Here is a 20,069-nt window from a genome sequence, read left to right on the forward strand (position 1 = left end):
GATTCTCTTCGTTTTGTTGACGCATTTACCAACGAATGATATGGTAGTTTCCTTCCAAGTATGTGGCGTTGTAGACGGTCGTTTCGATGATTACTACCGTAGGAAGCTTGAATGGGCCTCTCTACGTGGTGTTGGTGACTTTGGACAAACCAAAACAAGTAGCCTATTTTAGTTGATCATCACTCGTAGTTCGGTTGCGTTTTTGGATGATTGTGGATGAGAAAAATAGTGGTGTAGAAACCGAAAAGTGGTCCAGCAACGGCAGGACATGTACTGCTCAAAGTTAATTTACCTGGGCTAACCAGGGCAACCAGCCCGTTTCGGTGATATTTCAGTGAAAATACCACAACATAATGGTGATATGCTGCAGTGGTGATAGCAGTTTCCAATTGGATTTTTGTATCCTACTGATCTCTCGATGGATCCAAATCCTCTTCGCGAACGGTGAGTGCACTTGGGTTTAGTTTTGTGATGGCGATTTTCGGCTTGTTAGAACAAATTCCTTCTCCGGTGAATGTGTAATGGCGTTCCGGCTTTCGCGGGATCCTTCCGATTATCCGGTTCGAAGGACCAATGTTTGGGAGCTGGTCCTTACCTTCCTTCCGAGTGGACTGTATTTGGTGGCCTTTGGATAGCGGTTCCTTGGGTGGCTGAAGTGGACGTCCGGCGATTATACTGGGTGGTCAGCTGACCGATTCTTGGTAGGGTTTCTCGGGGTTTTATCCACTCAACACATAATTTAAAGCTTCACAATTTATTAATAAGGTCCATTGCACATTACAAACACTTTATTTCTAACACACAAAACTACATTTATTACACTAACTAACAATTATACATCTACTGGGGTTTCGGTACTAAAATTGGTATCACGGCTCCGTCTGAACCTTATGCCGACGTATTCTGCACTAACTATCGGTTGGATGAGCGAAATCACTCGATGTTCTCGGTCTTGGGTGTAACATTTTCCTTTGATAATCAATGAAACATGAATCGCTCACCGAGGGGATCTTCAATGCGGTTGGCGATCGCTGATACCCGAACAGACCCATTGCTCTCGCATTGCAAACAGTACCTTAGCGACGCCCAGCATGGGTTCATCTCCGGAAGATCGACCGCTTCGAATCTTCTTTGTCTGACGTCACATATCACCGAAAGTCTAGCGGAAAGAACCCAAACCGACGTCATATATACTGACTTGTCTGCGGCATTCGATAGAGTAAACCACGCAATAACGATTGCCAAACTGGAAAAGCTCGGAATCTGTGGCAGTGTATTAAGATGGCTTCATTCATATCTCACCGGCCGCAAGCTAACCGTAACTGTTGAAGACATTATCTCGGATGAGTTTTTAGCCACTTCCGGCATACCGCAGGGTAGTCATCTAGGCCCGTTGATTTTTCTGCTGTATTTTAACGACGTCAATTACGTACTCAAAGGCCCTCGTTTAATCTACGCAGACGACCTGAAGATCTATCGTAGGATTCGCTTCGAGTCCGATGCAAGAATCCTTCAGCAGGAGATCGACACCTTCACGAACTGGTGTACCTTGAATTGCATGACAGTGAATCCAAGCAAGTGCTCCACAATTACGTTTGCTCGGATTCGACAGCCAATTGTTTTCAACTATAACCTTCGAGGCAACGAAATTGAACGTGTAGACCATGTTAAAGATCTTGGCGTGATCCTTGACTCCCAGCTAACTTTCAAGCGACATGTGGCTTATACAGTGGAAAAGGCCTCCAGAACCTTGGGATTTATTTTTCGTATCGCCAAGGACTTCACCAATATGAATTGCCTCAAGTCGCTGTACTGTTCGCTCGTTCGTTCGACGCTAGAGTACTGCTCTGTCGTTTGGAATCCGTATTACCAAAATGGTACGGAAAGGATCGAATCCGTTCAGCGGCGTTTTATACGTTTTGCTCTTCGTCGACTTCCATGGCGAGACCCGTTTCGGTTACCGAGTTATGAAAGTAGGTGCCAGTTGATTCACATGGAAACTCTCCAGGTGCGCCGTAACATCGCCAGAGCAATGTTTGTAACCGACACGCTACAAGGAAGGATCGACTGTTCGACTATTTTGAGGACGATTGATCTAAACGTTCGTCCCAGAGCGCTACGTAACAACTCACTGCTGAGATTGCAATTTCGACGCACAAACTATGGCCAGCATAGCGCCCTAAATGGAGCGCTACGAGTCTTCAATAGATCAGCTTCTTGTTTCGATTTTAATTTGTCCCGTGCTACAATCCGTCGTAACCTTTCTGTATTCTTTTCAAGAAGAATGGACGAATAACGATTTAATTTTATTTTTGTGTTGCGCACCATGACTTGTTAAATTTAAGATAGTTTAATCACCATTGGGACACAAATCGTCTGTTGGTGTAAGATAATAATAAATAAATAAATAAAGTATCCCGGACTTTAACGAACTCATCCACAAAGCAGCTGAGGCTGCATTATTGAGCAACAAGCTTGGACGAAAAGCGCTTCGTGCTGCAAAGCGGCTGCCACAAGGCCACCCTGAGAAAGATAGCATGCTTAATCGCTATCGAATGTTACACATCCAGTGCAGACAAACTATCAGGAACGCTAAACGCACTAGTTGGGAAGAGTTTCTGGAAGGTATGAACGCCTCACAAACTTCCGCGGAACTTTGGAACCGGGTAAACGCACTGAGTGGCAAAAGAAACTTAGCTCCATTATCAATACAAATGCCGGATAAATTAGTCACCGATCCCGTTGCAGTCGCCGATACCCTTGGGCAATATTTCTCAAGTCTCTCGGCTATTGAAAGCTACGACGACCTCTTTAAGCGCCGTTACAATCCTTCGACAGACTCTGTTCTTAATTTCCCCGTACCATACGATTTAAGAGGTGCAGCCATCAACGAACGTTTCTCACTCAAAGAATTAAAATTCGCTCTTGGCCGCAGTAAAGGCAAATCAGCTGGATCTGATGGCATTGGATATCCGCTGCTAAAAAATCTGCCGTTTCCCGGAAAAACCAAACTCCTGGAAATTCTCAACCAAATTTGGCTGTCAGACACTTTTTCAGCCGAATGGCAAGAAAGCCTCGTCGTCCCTATACCCAAAGTCAACAATCCAACTCGTGGACCATCAAGCATCCGGTTGCACCGATAAAAATCTGATCCCCACACCATGATTTACAAATCATGAAATTCATAAATTGGTTAGGTCATAATATCAGGATCACAAATCATAGTTCCTGGAGTCATAATCATGATTCCTTATAAGCGTAACATCCAGTGTGAAAACATTAAACGGCGCACTTTGCTTCATCTCATTCGTATCGATCACTCCAAATTTAAGATGACGAAGTGGTTGAGTGGTAGAGTACGTGGCTCACCATCGGAAGGTTCTTGGCTCGAATCTCAATGTATGCCATTTTTAACTTTTTTTCATTTTGTCGATCATAAACGGAAGCGCGACTCAGCATTTTTGGCATTTGAATCATGATTCCGAGCAAACAGCTACAAAAACCTAACGCGTGTGTTGCGTTACGGCAATCTGACTCATGATATCATAAGTCCAAATCATGGTGTATTTTCATAAAACGAAAACACGCTGGAATCATGATATCATGAGTCATAATCTTGTTTTTGGATTCAGATTTCTACCCGTGCGATTGCGCTCACTAGCTGTCTCTCTAAGATTATGGAACGAATGGTCAATAGACGGCTCAAACAACAACTGGAGGCTGCAGGTCATCTTGACCGCCGACAACACGCCTTTCGGGCTGGATACGGGACTAACAGCTACTTTGCTTCTCTGGGTGATATCCTTCATAAGGCACATTTCGAAGGGCTGCACACTGAGGTGATCTCCTTGGACCTCTCCAAAGCCTTCAACCGCACCTGGACTCCTCTGGTACTCAAACAGTTTGTGGAATGGGAAATGTATGGGCACGTATCCACTTCATCAAAAACTTTTTATCCAATCGCACTTTCCGTGTACTGATTGGTGACAACACATCCAAGCTTTTCGCCGAAGAGACCGGCGTACCCCAAGGATCCGTTATTGCAGTCACCCTTTTTCTTGTGGCGATAAATGGTGTTTTCCGAAATCTCCCAAGTGGGATTTACATTTTCGTATACGCGGATGATATCTTGCTAGTAATTCCAGGCCGCACACCAGAATTAAGGCTCAAGCTGCAGTCAACGCCGTCGTCAAATGGACCTCGTCGGTGGAGTTTACTCTGTCGGCACCCAACAGCATTCGCTGTCATATTTGCAACACTGGACATCGAATTACCGGTTCCTCCATCACCATTCAAGGTCAACCCATTCCGCTAAAAAAGACCGTCAAAACCCTTGGAATCATAATCGATAGAGGGCTTACATTCAAACAACATTTTGAGTCTGTGAAAACAAATTGTCGTACTCGGTTAAATCTAGTGCGTACAATCTCTCGTCCACATCGATCTAACAATCGGGCCATACGTTTTCGAGTTGCTCACGCAATAATCGACAGCCGTCTAGTCTACGGTCTGGAATTAACGTGTATCGCTACCGGAAGGCTGCTCCAAACCCTCGCACCAGTGTACAATACCTACGTTCGCATCACATTTGACTGGCTGCAAGGAAAATCCGATATTATTCTGGTCTTTTGTCAACGCTCGTAGAAGATATTCTGGCATTCCGGTCGATGTATCCTATTGTGATTGAAGTTCCTCCACCGATACCACTTCCGCTAACCTCCAGCTACCAAGCTTCAACATTCATCTACCTCAGCCAGAATTCAGTCTTGACATTGTTTACAGAGCGCTATCATCAGTCGATGCATCGAAGGGCCCTGGTCCAGATCGTCTTTCACCTGTTTTTATCAAAAATTGTGCAGCATCTTTAGCCACTCCTATCATGTGTATTTTCAACCGTTCTCTCCAAGAAGGCGTTTTCCCAGATGTCTGGAAGCTTGCATCCATCACACCAATATTCAAGTCCGGAAATCTGCATAGAGTAGACAACTATCGACCAATCTCGATCCTGAATTGCTTGTCTAAGGTTTTCGAAAGACTGCTGCACGACATGTTGTACCCAGCAGTTCAACCAATGATCTCGGAATTCCAACACGGATTCATGAAGAAACGTTCGACACTTTCCAATTTGATGACTTTTACCAGCTCCGTTGTTGAAAACGTTGAGAAGCGCCAGCAAGTAGATGCGGTTTATGTAGATCTTTCCAAAGCCTTTGATAAGGTTCCTCACGACCTTGCTGTAGAAAAGCTAAGCCGCCTTGGGCTTCCTCCGTGGATCGTAAACTGGCTGAAATCGTATTTATCTTCTAGGAAGGCTTTTGTCAAGATTCGTGATTCTTCATCCAATGTTTTTGAGATCACATCTGGTGTTCCACAAGGAAGTCACCTGGGACCGCTTTTTTTTAAACTATTTATAAATGATGTGTGTGACCATTTAAGATCCTCTAAACTGCTATTTGCAGACGACTTGAAAATTTACCGTGTGGTAAAATCAACTCTAGATTGTTGTGTTCTTCAAGCTGACATCGAAAAGCTATTATCGTGGTGTCAGATCAACGGAATGCAGGTAAATGCCTCCAAATGCAAGGTAATCACTTATACTCGTGGACAGTCACCGATAAGATTTGATTACACGATGAATCATGCTCCGCTTGAACGAGTTTACTCCATTAAGGATCTGGGAATCATTCTAGACAGCAAATTGAGATTTACTGAACACATCTCAAAAACAATCGCTAAGGCAAGTTCCATGCTCGGGTTCATGTGCCGCAATACCGCAGACTTCGACGACGTTTACGCTCTGAAGACATTGTACTGCTCGCTAGTTCGAAGTGTTCTCGAATACGGAGTTCAAATATGGGCTCCACATCATGCTGTCCACGAATTGCGTATTGAACGCATCCAAAAACGTTTTGTACGATTTGCTTTACGGCGGCTCCCTTGGACCAATCCAGATAGCTTACCAGCATACGAACATAGATGTGCGATTATCGGACTGGAAACGCTGTCAAAACGCCGTACTTCGCTGCAGAGATTATTCATATTTGACATGATAAAGCATCATATCGATTGCAACAGCGTGCTCCAGAAAATCAATATTCATGCCCCTCTCCGACAACTGCGCAACACTAACTTCTTATGGACTCCTGCACACCGAACCGCTTATGGGTATAATAACCCATTGGACAGATCTTGTAGATTATTCAACGGCGTTTACGATTTGTTCGACTTCAATATTAGTAGATTAGTTTTTAAAAATAGAATTAAGAATATTTAAGCAGTCTGTGTGGCTTCCGCCAAAGATGTTGAACTAATAAACAATCATCTCGGGGCAGTTACCGTGTACTCCGGCGGACGCCGCATGCACTGAAGCTGGTATACTTCCTTTCCGCCATGTTATATCCGCAACTATCTGCAAGAAGGCCGCTGCTTTCGCCGAGAAAACCTCCAGAAATGAAAGGATCTTGCTCCTCTCCTTCGCACGGCAGCCAACGTGGATCTCCCTCCAGTGACCAAGATTCATTGGTACGGAGACAAGAGTTGGCAGTCAGGAAAACCAAAAATCGATAGTACAATCAAGGACCGTTTTCGTGCCGGTGACAACTCCATCACACTTCGAGCGTCTGTCATTGAATGGCTCCGTAATAACTACCCAAACCACCTCCACAGATACACTGATGGCTCCCTATCGAGCCGTGGCGTAGGAATCGGCATTTATGGAATTGACGTGTCGAGAAGCCTAAGTCTCGCCCCACTATGTTCCATCTTTTCCGCCGAAGCCGCAGCCGTTTTTATCGCGGCTACTACTCCTGCTGAACAACCCATCTTAATACTTACTGACTCAGCTAGTGTAGTATCAGCTTTTCAGTCCGAGTCCCCCGCCCATCCATGGCTTCAAGGTATTTTACGGTTTGCCCCACCTGACACCACCTTTGCGTGGATCCCTGGACATTGTGGTGTACCTGGAAACACAGCTGCTGATCGCCTCGCTGGTGCAGGATACGCGTCAACAAGGTATACAAACAAGGTTCCTCTTCAGGACATCAAAAGATGGATAACCAAGTCCGTCAACGCGCAGTGGGCAACCGAATGGTCCCAGCAGAGCACTTGTCATCTACGCAAGATCAAACAAGATACCCAACCATGGACTGACGTTGTTTCATTAAAAGAACCTCCTGCGGATCATCTCCTGACTGCGGACTGGATACACCCGTTTATCGCACAACATGGAAGGCTTGCCTTTCCACAGAATTTGCACCACTTGCAATACACACAACAAGGTGGAACATTTCCTATGCGTCTGCCCTCAGTACGAATTTCATCGTAGAAACCATGGACTAACGGGGAGCATTCGGGAAAACCTATGCAACGATACGACTACACTCAACAGTCATTCACTGTCATCTGTTTCCTGAAAGATTCAGGACTATACTCCCAAATATAACCTTACTTTTTCCCGCAGTCGGGGTATCTCTGCCGGTGGAGGGTTTCGACCTTCCTCCGGGAGAGCTCTACCTTGTTCTTGCTTCTTCTCCATTCCCGGTTTAGTGTGAAAGTGTGAAACAATTATGTTAAGCTTGAACCTGTTGCTGGCGACTAATTTTATCTCACCGAAAACGTGTTTTTCAAATTTTGTGTTAGTTTATTTGTATTTTGATATGCTGCTTGAAAGTCTGTAAAACTCCTTATTAAAAGCAGCCATTCTTGCGCTTTTCTGGCAAATGGTGATGAACTAGCCGTATGCGCTAAAAATCACCTTAAAATAGAACAAAAAAATACCGTAAATGATAAATCATCACATATCTCAAGAATCTGATCATTTCTTTGACAAGTTTGTTCAGGTTGAAAATTGATTTCACTTGAATATGTTGGAATCCAAAATGGCGGCCTAGAAAACACGATGGCGACATTCGGTTCATGAAAATCATTGTATCCCCAGTTCCTGATCATTTAGAAGCATGATTTTTTCGACAAATTTGTCCAAGTTGAAAATTGCTTTCAATTTAACATTTTGGAATCCAATATGGTGGCGACTTACGGTCCATGAGAAATCGAAACATTGAAAATAAAAAAGTTAGACCAAAATAACTGATTTTTTGGGTCCACCCTAAGTTAAAACTTTCAAAATCAATTTACTTAGCTAAAATGAAGAGTTAGATCAAAAGTGTATTCAACAAAGCCGGTAAAAAGTGAAGACGAACACATTACTTGGATGGCTTTTTGCGAACGGATGATTCACCTTAGATGCTCGACTACAAAGCTAAATAAACAATTTTGTGAAAATCCTTCACGACAGCCCAAATTTGTTTTGGATGTGTGACGAGTGTGCGAAGCTCATGAAAATCGCATGATTCAAATCGGTCGTTTCATCGTTCGGCGATGCCTTTCAGGCTATTGCCGATAGACAGGAGATGGTACATGCCGAGATTAGGAAGGAACTGGCGATACAAGAACAACAAATCGCTCAATAGGGTCCTAAAATGTTTAATGAAATCTTGTTCTTATTTAATAACACGAAAAAGCATGTTACTGCAACTATTTTAGCAATTTTTCCCGCTCAAATAACGGCTATATCATTTATAAACTTCAATTTAAAATTGGGTCCATAAATGAATCTTGACACTTAAGATCATGTTTGACGTTCGCTTAGACGACAAAAACACCACAGGGGTTATAGCTTTAGCACTGGGGTTGTTCCTATCTGGCATTTCGGAAGGGACACGGAAAACATAATACACCCAAAAATTTGAGTTTAAGCCAAGGGGTGTGACAAAATCTAATATAACATTAAAACATGTTTTTGGGCTTAAACAAACGAAAAACATTAAAATATTGAGTAAACATGTGTTTTTGGTCTGAACTTAAGCTTTTGGCACTAAAATTGGGACAGGCTTTTAGGACCCTATTGTCTAAACGAATGGCACCTACTTTCCCTTTTCTGCGAGAATCTGCTTCATCTTTTCGACAACCACCGTCGAAAAGGCGCCGTGATGATGAGTTAGTTTTCAATCCGGCTGTCACTAAACCACTTCTTGGGGGCACTAAGGAAATGTCAAACGCCAGCATAGTTACCGTCCCTGAACCTGTTCAGCTGTTTTGGGTGTATCTTTCCCGTATTCATCCGAGTGTCAAACCCGAAGCCATCGAAAAATTAGTCAAAGACTGTTTGCAGAGCGAGGGCACCATTAAGGCTGTTCCACTTGTAAAACGCGGAATTGATTCATCTCGTTTGAGCGTCATATCCTACAAGATTAGAATCGCTATTCCGCTTTGAGTCCAGATACATGGCCAAAAGGGTTATTGTTTCGCGAGTTCGAAGATAATAGCTCAAAAAACTTATGGTTACCATCCTTGAATACGCCGACCATCATGGTATCTCCCGATGTCGGAGCATCGCAGTTCTCCACTCCCACCATCGGAATGGATCTTTCAAGTAAACTTCTACCAGCAGCAACGTAGATCAAGCAGCCATCGTTTCCAGTATACCAGAACGCACCGCCTGTCGCCTTATGGGAGCCCTCGATCCTCACGACACAGTCGAGCAAGCTGTTTCCTGCCATCGGAGTCGTTCTGGTCCTGTTGTCGTGCTTGGTTACAGGGTCTCCCAACCTTCTTTATCAGGCAAGTACGCTTCTTTATATAGCAATTCTTCGCCTGATCAATTTCCGTGTTTCAGTACTCTATCAGTTCATGCCGAGACTGTCGACGCCGAGAATTCGATTTAGAAATCTTCATCCGAATGTCTACCAATGCTGGCACTGGACTCAACCCCTCCTGGACACCCGGAACGCACTCTAGAAAGTTCAATGGAAGCCCTTAATCCCTCTGACGCAGTCCTGCCTTCTGCTGGCTCCGTTCATCACAGTCGTTCCGGTCCTGTAGTCAGATATGGAGAGAGGATCTTCCAAGCATCCAATCACGGCGAGTATTTTCCTTCTGTACGCCCTCAGTCGTCGCCTGATATTTACATGGATTCCAGGAACATCAGCGATCCCGTACCAAAACGATTCGAGGACATCGTAGTTTACTACCAAAATGTTTGTGGAATTAACTCATGTGTGGAGGACTACCGCTTGGCTGTTTCGGGTTCCAGTTTTGATATCATCGTTCTAATCGAGACGTGGCTTGATTCTCGAACTTTGTCTAGCCAAATTTTTGGACCAGATTACGAAGTTTTCCGTTGTGATCGAACTCCAGATAACAGCAAGAAATCTACTGGTGGTGGCGTACTCGTTGCCGTTCGACGAGAACGGCCCTCGTCGTCGAAAACGAAACCTGGAAATGCCTAGAACAAGTTTGGTTATGTGTTGATCTCCGCGATCGAAAACTGTTTCTATGCGCGCTTTATGTTGCACCCGATCTGACCCGAGTCAATGCTGTCTTCGAAACTCACTCTCAATCAGTTTTTGTTGTTATCGATACTGCTTCACCTGTCGATGAGGTCCTCGTTTTAGGTGACTTCAACTCGTGGAAAATATCACACAATGGTTTCTTCTATCCGGACCCCGAACGCTCCGTAATCCATGGTTGTGAAGCCGGTCTCTTGGACAGCTATAGTGCCGCTATGATCTCCCAGATAAATCACGTAGTCAATGAGAACGGACGCAGCTTGGATCTTTGCTTCGTCAGTACCCAGGATGAAGCACCCTTTATTTCGGTGGCCCCATGCCCACTGGTTGAGGATGTGCCCCATCACCCTCCATTGATTATTTCCGTCAAAAGAACCCTCCTCGTCAATTGCGTCGATCGTCCAGCAACTGTATCTTATGATTTCCAGAACGCCGACCACCATAGTATTGCGGAAGTGTTGAGTAGCATTGACTGGGACAATGTTTTGGATCGTAACGAAGTTGATACTATTTTAACCTTTTCACATGTCTTGGCATACGTGATTGACAGGCACGTCCCAAAAAGAGTGCATCAAGTTTCGCGACTTCCTTGGCAGACTGCAGAACTGCGAAAAATGAAGTCAAAAAGAACAGCTCTCCGCAAGTATACCAAATTTCGAACACCCTCTCTAAGATGCCATTACGTGAGGCTGAACCACGAATATCAACGCTTAAGTCGTCAATGTTTTTGCGATACCAACGTGAAATTGAACGTGAATTCAAATTGAAGCCAACATCTTTCTGGAAATACGTTAACGAGCAGCGGAAGACGTACGGGCTGCCATCTTCAATGGAATTGAATGGGAGAACGGGTTCATTTACTCAGGAAATTTGCCAGCTATTCGCAGAGAAGTTCTCTATGGTTTTTAGCAGCGAGACTTTAACTGCCCATACTCGCAATACAGTCCCATTAAGAAATTCAGCATGTCGAGAAAAACGCTTCTAAACATATTTTCAAATGTTCTCGTTTTGCCGTTGCTGAAAGTAGTAAATCGTGGTAGCTTCACTCAACACAATATCTTTGAAGAATTATTATATCTTTAACAACGAAAATACAGTTGAAATGGTTTTTTTTCATGTCAAAATATAAGATACAAACCAGTGGGACTTGCTATCCGAGTATTTCACTTGCCAAACACAAATATACCCGCATACCAGTCCCATTACTTGGGACTCGCTTACTTTGTTATCGCGCGCCTTGACACATTTACGTTTAGGTTTACAGTATTTCCCTCGGCATTTTTCTCTTTGCAAATGTTAGTACTCGCATCTTTTAAATTCAAATGACCTTTGAAGTTATCAAATTATATAATGGTAAAAGTGAAAGTTTCGAAGTTGTTCCAGGATTTGATTTTACAGTTCCTGCAGCACGAACATGTTGGATTTGAACCATACTATAGGTAACAACTGAGCAAGTTTTGATTTACCCTGATGACGGCAAAGCTGTTGGCGATTATCTACAGTTCGGACTCGATTATTCGGAGTATCGATTTTTTTTCACTCCGGATAGTCGAATCACCAAAAAAAACAATGTTATCTTCGATAAAAGAACTTAAATATTATCTATTTTCGTTATTTTATTTATATGATGCGGTGGTGTAGCCAGAATTTTTTTCAAGAAATAGTAGGGGTCTCTACAAGAAAAACAAATTTTGGCCGGTATACCTACACAAAAAACACTTTTGCTAATTTTTGTTTAGAAGCTGGCAAGAAAAAACTTCAAGATGTGGTTTTACCACTTATTGCAACAGATGGGAAAACTTTCATGTCCAGCAAGAATAAGAATTTTACGTGAATAAACATGGTTTCAAACACTGCAATTTTTATTATATTTTTTTCAATTAAATAAAAATTAGACAACACAAAATTTCCCCGTAATTAATGAATGGGACTGTTATGCGGGTACTTTCAATATGGGACGTACATGGTTTGGTATTTTTGTCGCATTTTGTCCATACAAAGACACAAATTTGAGCATGATTAAATAAAGTACACTAAAAATAAACATCATTCATGAAGCTAACTCAAAAGTAGTGAAAATTCATATGGGACTCTTATGCGAGTATGGGCAGTTAAGCAGCCATGAAGTTTCACTTGCAGCCAGAAATGTTCCTTTGAACGACCAAGCATTAGGTGCAATCGAAATAGACGAAGGAATGATCTCAGAAGCAGCAAAGCAACTGAAGGCGTCCAACAATCCTGGACCTGATGGAGTACCGTCCATACTCCTAAAGAAACACATCTCCGGCTTGCTGAGCCCCCTTCTTTTTTATTTCGTCCGTCACTTTCGAGCGGCATATTTCCTTCTAACTGGAAGATTGCACACATGTTTCCGGTGCACAAAAAAGGAAGCAAGCGCAACGTTGACAATTACAGAGGGATGATGCCGTGTCGAAGCTTTTCGAACTCGTTATCATGAAACCACTTCTGTCGCACTGCAAGCAACATCTTTGTCCTGATCAACACGGGTTTACTGCCGGTCGTTCCACCGCCACCAATTTGCTCTGTTTGACATCGTTTATAACCAACATGGTAGAACGATCACAAACGGATATTATTTACACCGATCTGTCCGACGCATTTGACAAGCTGAACCATACTATTGCGATCGCTAAGCTTGAAGCCGAACCTGTGGCAGTCTCTCTAGTTGGTTCAAAACTTATTTAACCGGTCGCCTGTTGAAGGTGACTGTCGTAACGCAAAATCAATTTTGTTCACCATCAGGCCGGTGCCATTACCACGCGGATTGAAACATTCCGCTTCAGAAAAACAATCACGTCCAATCGTAACAACATTCTTTAACAGACTGATCTCTCCTCATCATCGTTGCGGCTTCGAGCCTCCGATCCGACTCAATATCAATCGAAGCGCTCGTTTCAGTGTTCGTTTTTATTAACTCGAACACTCAGACCCGAACGTGTGTCTCGATGCTCATCCCTACGCGAGTTGTCGCAGTAGTAGTAGGCGTTCTTTTTTTCACACCCGAAGTTTCTTGCTCTCTGGAGATTACTAATACTATAACATTTGTTATACGCAGATGATTTCTTGATACTTCTCTATCGGATCGTTTTCGTGTTCCGTATTTATAGCATGTTTCGACGTCAGACACGCTAAACATTTTCAAGCCATGCCACGTTGTTATATTATTCTGGAATTGTTCTGGAATCTATATCTACTACAGTGACGATAGGAGATTGCAGATCTGGCAGCTTTTATGCTACGTCTGGCATACCCCAAGGTAGTCACCTGATCTTCTTAATCTATTTTAATGGCGTTCATTCGGCCATCAGAAGTCCTCGGCTATCATATGCTGGTGATCTCAAAGTGTTTCTTAAGATCCACTCCATTGCCGACTGTGGGTTTTTGCAACAACAGCTTGATCACTTTGCCGATTGGTGTTTCCTGAACCGTATGCTTGTTAACCCAAAGAAGTGTTCTATTATAACGTTTACAAGGAAAAGACAGCCGATAATATTTGACTACTGCCTGCTGGGAACTACAATCGATAGTGTGAACCAAGTAAAGGATCTCGGGGTGATTCTGGATTCAAAGCTGACATTCAAGCCGCATGTTTCGTACATTGTCGACAAGGCATCCAGAACATTGGGATTCATCTTCAGGATTGCAAAGAACTTCACAGACGTCTACTGCTTAAAGTCCCTATGGATCAATGCACGAGTTCACTAATTTGACGTTTGAGCGGTGCCGAATTCACTTGTTGCCATGGTCTCGTAAATAACACGGCACCGCTCAAACGTCAAATAGTGAACGCGTGCATCGGTCCATATTGCTCGCTCGTGCGCTCCACTTTGGAATACTGTTCCGCGGTCTGGAGCCCCGCCTACGACAAGAGTCGATGCCAGCTGATTGATCTAGAGCTACTTCGCACCAGAAGGGACGTCTGCAGAGCTCTTACGGTTGCAGACACGCTACAAGGACGGAAAGATTGTGTTTTCATCCTTTAAAAAAATGATTTGCACTCCCAGTCACGATCACTCCGGAACAATATTATGCTACGCTTGCCACTACGAAGTACTAACTACGGAATGCATGGGGCGATCATCGGTATCCCCAGCGCGTCTTCAACAGGATTGCCCTACTGTTTGACTTCCACCTCACCCGTGAATCGCTTCGTCGAAGATTTTCGGAGTTTTGTGCTGGTAGAAACGGATAACGACAACGATAATATGTTAAATGTTTTTTTTGCAATTCCGTTGTATATCAGCCTACTTTTTAACAAGAAATTGATGAACATAATGGCCTACTTTTACTACCAAGAGAAACAGTACTGAAAAGTGCTACTTTTCAGCACTGAAAACGGTATCGAAAAGTAGCACTTTTCAGCACTGTTTTGGGAGATGTCAAATTAATATCTGATTGCCTCTATACGTCATTTATTGAATTGCTCTGAGTCTATAATAAGCGATTTCTTCACCTCCGCTTAGGCATTAAACCTTGTTTAACCATACGGGTAAACGTGGTTTACGGCATAACGGAAGGTGAAGAAATCGGCCCTAAATAACTTAGTCAACTGGGTTCTGGTTATACATCCGTTTGAAGATCCGAATTGAGTCGAATTGGATCGTCCAATGGATTTAGAGTCAGGGGCTAGTTGACTGTGATGGATTCTGAGTTGTAATCTGTTGGAATGGGATCGTCTTGTTCGTTCACTTTCGCCGGAAATTTTATGCGGCGGTTCGTGCGGGCAATTCAGCACAAAATAATAATTTCGATATTGAGGGAAAATGTATGTAGCGTCTTACCTGATCAGTCACTGAAAATGGAATCGGCAATGGAAGTGAGAAAATAAGTGACAGTCATTCCACAGCCTACCTGATTGAGGAAAACTGTACTGTTACTACGCATGGAAGCTCACGTGGGATTTCTTGAAATATGTTTATGTTCCAAGAAATAATCCAACTATAACGGCATTTTTCGTAATTGCAAAAAAAGTTGTACGCAACTCGTTGCAAAACTCGATTTTTTCAGCTCTCGTCGTATTTATCCAACTCGGCAAGCCTCGTTGGATAAATGTACCACTCGAGCTGAAAAAATCATCATTTTGCAACTTGTTGCTTAAATAACTATTTTAATTGCCTGACAACGTTTATGATTATGTTTGAGACTGTGACCAAGATTATGTTTGTGATTTAGTTTTTTTTTTTTAATTAATATTGCTGTCCTTAGTTTCAACAATATCATTGGGGCTACGAAGCCTGTTGATAAATTTAATAATAAAGTTGTTCAAAATAACATTTTTTAAAAGTTTGCAAAAGAGCTATTCACAAATTTCATCAAACAAAAGAGTTTGAGTCAAAATTCAAACTTAACTAAGGGCCACCTTATTCAACTTTTTTTCTCAGAAGATGCAAAACTCAATTACGAATAACTTCTCTGAAGACATCGAACGTCTAAAATCGACGAGAACGGAGAAAACTCTTTTTTCCTGCTAAATTGTCGATTTGGATCATTGTGCATCGTGTACAACCATATGCAAAACAATAGTCGTTGTTTTCATAAACGTACTCAGCGATGCAGCTGAGTGCATATAAAGTTCACAAATATATCTAGTTAGTATCGTTGTGATTAATAATTTTATTTAAATAATAATTATAAATTTATTATAATTTTTATTGTGAGAATTTTTGGTGGCGGAATTTCTGCCCGAATCTCTGTACAAATAACTAGAAGAATTCCGCTAAGAATCTGAAACTGAGCAACAATTCCTGAAGAACCTATAAAGTAGTCGCCTAATATTTTTTGCTGGGAGAAATATAAATTGAAGCAGGATTCGCTGCAAGCCGAAAAAAGAGACTTGGCTTCAGAGACCATTTTTGTTGAAATAGAGACTTTAGAAACGTTCCGTTAAAAGACTTTTCAGAGACTTGCATTAAAATAGAGACCAAGTCTCTAAAAATAGGCCTATTGTCAGCCCTGCATTTGGAGGTTGACCTTCCAAGTTCTCCAACAACGTGATGTTTTAAGATATCCTAGTGCAGTTATGTGATACGTTAAAACTATCTGAACTATCCTACTTGGTATGATCGGCTAGAAGTGCAAATTTGGGAAAATTAGAGACGATAGCACTTACCTTCTTCAGGATATCTTCCAGCACCCAGAGGGGCGTATCCTTGTGGGGGGTTCCCCGCGTGCTATTGTCCATCAGCACTATTTGCTCCTTCACCTTCCGGTACATCCACAAACTCTTCGACTCTGCTGGCAGGTCGTTATGAATCTTCCCGGCGGTCATCCCGGGAACCAGCAACGACTCCGGTACATTCACCATAAACGTGTACCGGATCCGGCTGTCCTCGAAGTCCTTCTCCGAGCGGCAGTCCATGATGAGCATGCTCAGCTTCGAGTTGGTAATCATTTCGAACAGTTCCTTGGCATCTATCGAATCTTTCACGTGGGATATTATGGGGCTTATGTGGTCATGTAGGTTTCGAATTTTGTTCTGCTCCCGTTCATTCTGCGCGCAAGAGGTTGCGTATCGCTTACTTAGACTTGTCTTCAATTTTTCCACCTTTTCATAGATGAGAATCAGTTCCTTGTTTGGTCCCAGAGCCTCGATAATGTTCCGCTTTTTGTCGGCATATTCCCGGTGACTTTTAATTGTGCTCAAGAGATTCAAGTATTTCATATACATGACGAACGCATTCTCCTCGTCTCGTTCCACATAATGCCTGTCGGCCGACTGTTTCAGTCGGTTGGCGCTCTGGCAAAGCACCAGAACCTTTCTCATGTCGATGTTCTTCGGGAGTGTGTAAAGGGACTCCAAAGTTTCCAGATTCGGGGCCAAATGAATGGGTTTTACTCTAGACGACATTGTAGAAGTTTCGATTCGACCGGATGCCACTAATCGATATAATCCACACTCAACAAATTCTCCGTTTTTATTTCCTCGACTACACGGTCCACTCGAACAAATCTGAGAACTTATAATGCTAGCGAGCTTCAATTAGCAAAAACTTTGCACAATTTTCCGAAGTTTTCATTATTTTTCACCCAGAACAAAACACGACGAATGCATTTTCGCGATGTTGACGTCGTTGACGTGACAAAACCAAAATAAAAAGTAAGCTCAGTATGCACTTTAGGGCGGTTTCAAAAATTACGTCCATCGTGTTTTTCGGGATTTCGAGAGTACCGTTTTGATTCGGACGGGGCCTGTTCATAAATTTCATAACGCTGAAGGGGGTGGGTGGGTGTCCTTGAAATGTTACAGCTCATACAAAATAAGTAAAACATTCATACAAAAAGCGTTACAAGGGGGTGGGTGGGTATCAAAAATGCCCATTTTTGGCGTTATGAAATTTGTGAATGAACCAACGCAGCTTCGAGATCCAGACACACGCCCGGATAAAAACGTATCATTCAGTGAATGGAATAAACCTGAGAGAGACTCGCGAAGAGGAAAAATATCAACGTCATATGCAGCCCAGATTCCCCTCTCATGAAACGTCAAATGCAGCCAACCGTTTTTATGGCTGAAAAAGTGAAAAGTGTTGTGTTCAAAGTAAAATATTATTAAAAACTTCTGTCGGCGGAGCAGTTTTTTCCAAAGTTGCTGATAAATCTAAGCAAAAGATTAATTATTTCTAATGTCTGCTACGTTTGCTGACATGAAATCTCATTCAAACGGCTATTTATGATTCGATGTGATGCAAACTCAATCATTTTTTGCTGAGATGTTCATGTGAGGTTTTGAACAGCATGCGCATAATTGGTATAAACACTAAGTGGAATAAGAAAAAAACTCAGCAATCACAGAAAAAGAAGACCGTCTTCGCGAGTCTCGTCTCAGGAATAAACCATTAATGTACAATATAACGTATTGGATACAATACAGCGTATTGTAATTGAATGTCGAAGCAATATTATTCTTGTTTGGATATACAATTCAAAAACAATATAATATATTGTAACAGAACATTGTATTGTTTTTAATTGGTTTTATACCTTACAATTTTGGTCAAATTCCTATTTTCGTGTAAAACAACTGTTGCTTTTTTCTATGTAGCTTTGCTGAAAGAAATAAACAAAACAAGTTCAGAAAGCAAGAAATGTTGGGTGAAAAATATTCAAAAAGTAAAAATAAGTAGTTTTTCAGAAGTCACTTGACATTAGCTGTAACGACGAATACAACCATGATACAGTTCGTTGAATTGTTTTTGTATTGTACAACAATACACGAATTGCTTATCAAGACAATACATGAACAATATATCGTATTGTATTTTCAAAATGTTTGTATGAGAAAATATCTATATTTCTCGCGTAACTTTTCAAAACGGCCTATCTAACAATTCACACATTTCGAGTAAATCGAGCTTGAAGGTTGTGAAAATATATTTTGAAACTGTATCAAAATGAAATAATTTTTCCCCACTGTGTTGCTTGTAGAGGAAAGCAATGTAATAGAGTTCAACGTATGAAATGAAATTTTGTCAATTTATTTGGAAATTACACTGAAATCTATAAAAACATTAGATAGGACGATTTGATCAAAAATATGTACATAGGATAAATCACATAGGTCGTTCTGTTTCAACAATTGTTACATTAGACATTCATTTCTGTCGTTTTGTTTCAGTTATAGTAACATCGGATATTTTGATTTGATCACACAACAATCATGTTTTATTTCATTTTGTATCCACGTGCGTTGAACTGCTTCGACATTCAAGTTGAACTGCTCATTTTGTTGCGGTGTGATAATCGCAGGTACCAGCTGTGCTTTGTTTTTAGTCATTTGAAGAAGAGACGAATGACCTTCGGGTTAAAGTCTCTCACGAACAACAACAATTTGATTCATTCAATGCCACGCCGTCACTTTTTACCCCCCGTCTATGTGTCCTATGTAACAACAGAAGGAGAAGAAACGTGAGCTGTATTTGGGACTTTTTGCTTTCTCGCTGTTTCTCTCTCAATATTCCCCCCGTTTCAATGCTGGTTTCACCCACACTTGTTCGTGTGGGAGTTATCCACTGCACGACGGGTGGTGACGACTGTGTTACATTCGGCACCAGCCGTCGGCGCAAACAAGAAATAGCGGTGGGAAATGATGACGATGACGGCGCCGTCGATTGTGTTGTAGGAAACCAATGCCAAACAAATACATACAGCTTCTCCGCTCTTCGGTGAATGATTGCTCTGCAAATATATGTGCGCAAGTCGCGCATGCACGTTGCTCGTATTGCTGCCGTGAAGCATATGTATATGCTTCATCGACCATGGATCTGAATCGGATTGATACAATAAGATCATGATGCTGAATATCATTTCCCTACATGCACTCAATACGCTGATAATCGACATTTTGTTGCGGTGTGCTAATCGGAGACACCAGCTGTGCTTTGTTTTGATTCATTCAATCCCACGACGTCACTTCTTCCCATCCGTCTATGTGTCCTATGTAACAACAGAAGGAGGGGAAACTGTATGTAGGACATTTTGCTCTCTCTCTCTGATTCTCCCTCAATTTTCCCCCCGTTTTTATGACGGTTTCGTCCATGTGAGAGTTTCCCATTGCATGACGTGGTGGTGGTGACGGCTGTGTTGCAATCAGCACCAGTCGTCGGTTGAAACCAGAAATTGCGGTGGGGAATGATGACGATGACGACGCCGTCCATCTTGTTGTAGGAACTCGAGAAAGGAGCCCACGTCTAACAAATACATACA

General features: G+C 42.3%; 1 protein-coding gene across 1 annotated transcript in view; it reads right to left on the bottom strand.

The window, feature by feature from the left end:
• Positions 1-17,457, bottom strand: part of LOC5575964 (ubiquitin carboxyl-terminal hydrolase 15) — an 88,677-nt gene extending 71,220 nt beyond the window's left edge. The window contains exon 1 of the mRNA XM_021855821.1: positions 16,477-17,457. Coding sequence (XP_021711513.1) covers positions 16,477-17,214 — 738 coding nt within the window. The 5' untranslated portion in view covers positions 17,215-17,457. The remainder of the gene's footprint in view (positions 1-16,476) is intronic.
• Positions 17,458-20,069: the final 2,612 nt, after the last annotated feature.

Source organism: Aedes aegypti, chromosome 3 (genome assembly GCF_002204515.2).
Source record: "Aedes aegypti strain LVP_AGWG chromosome 3, AaegL5.0 Primary Assembly, whole genome shotgun sequence".
Lineage (NCBI taxonomy): Eukaryota > Metazoa > Arthropoda > Insecta > Diptera > Culicidae > Aedes > Aedes aegypti.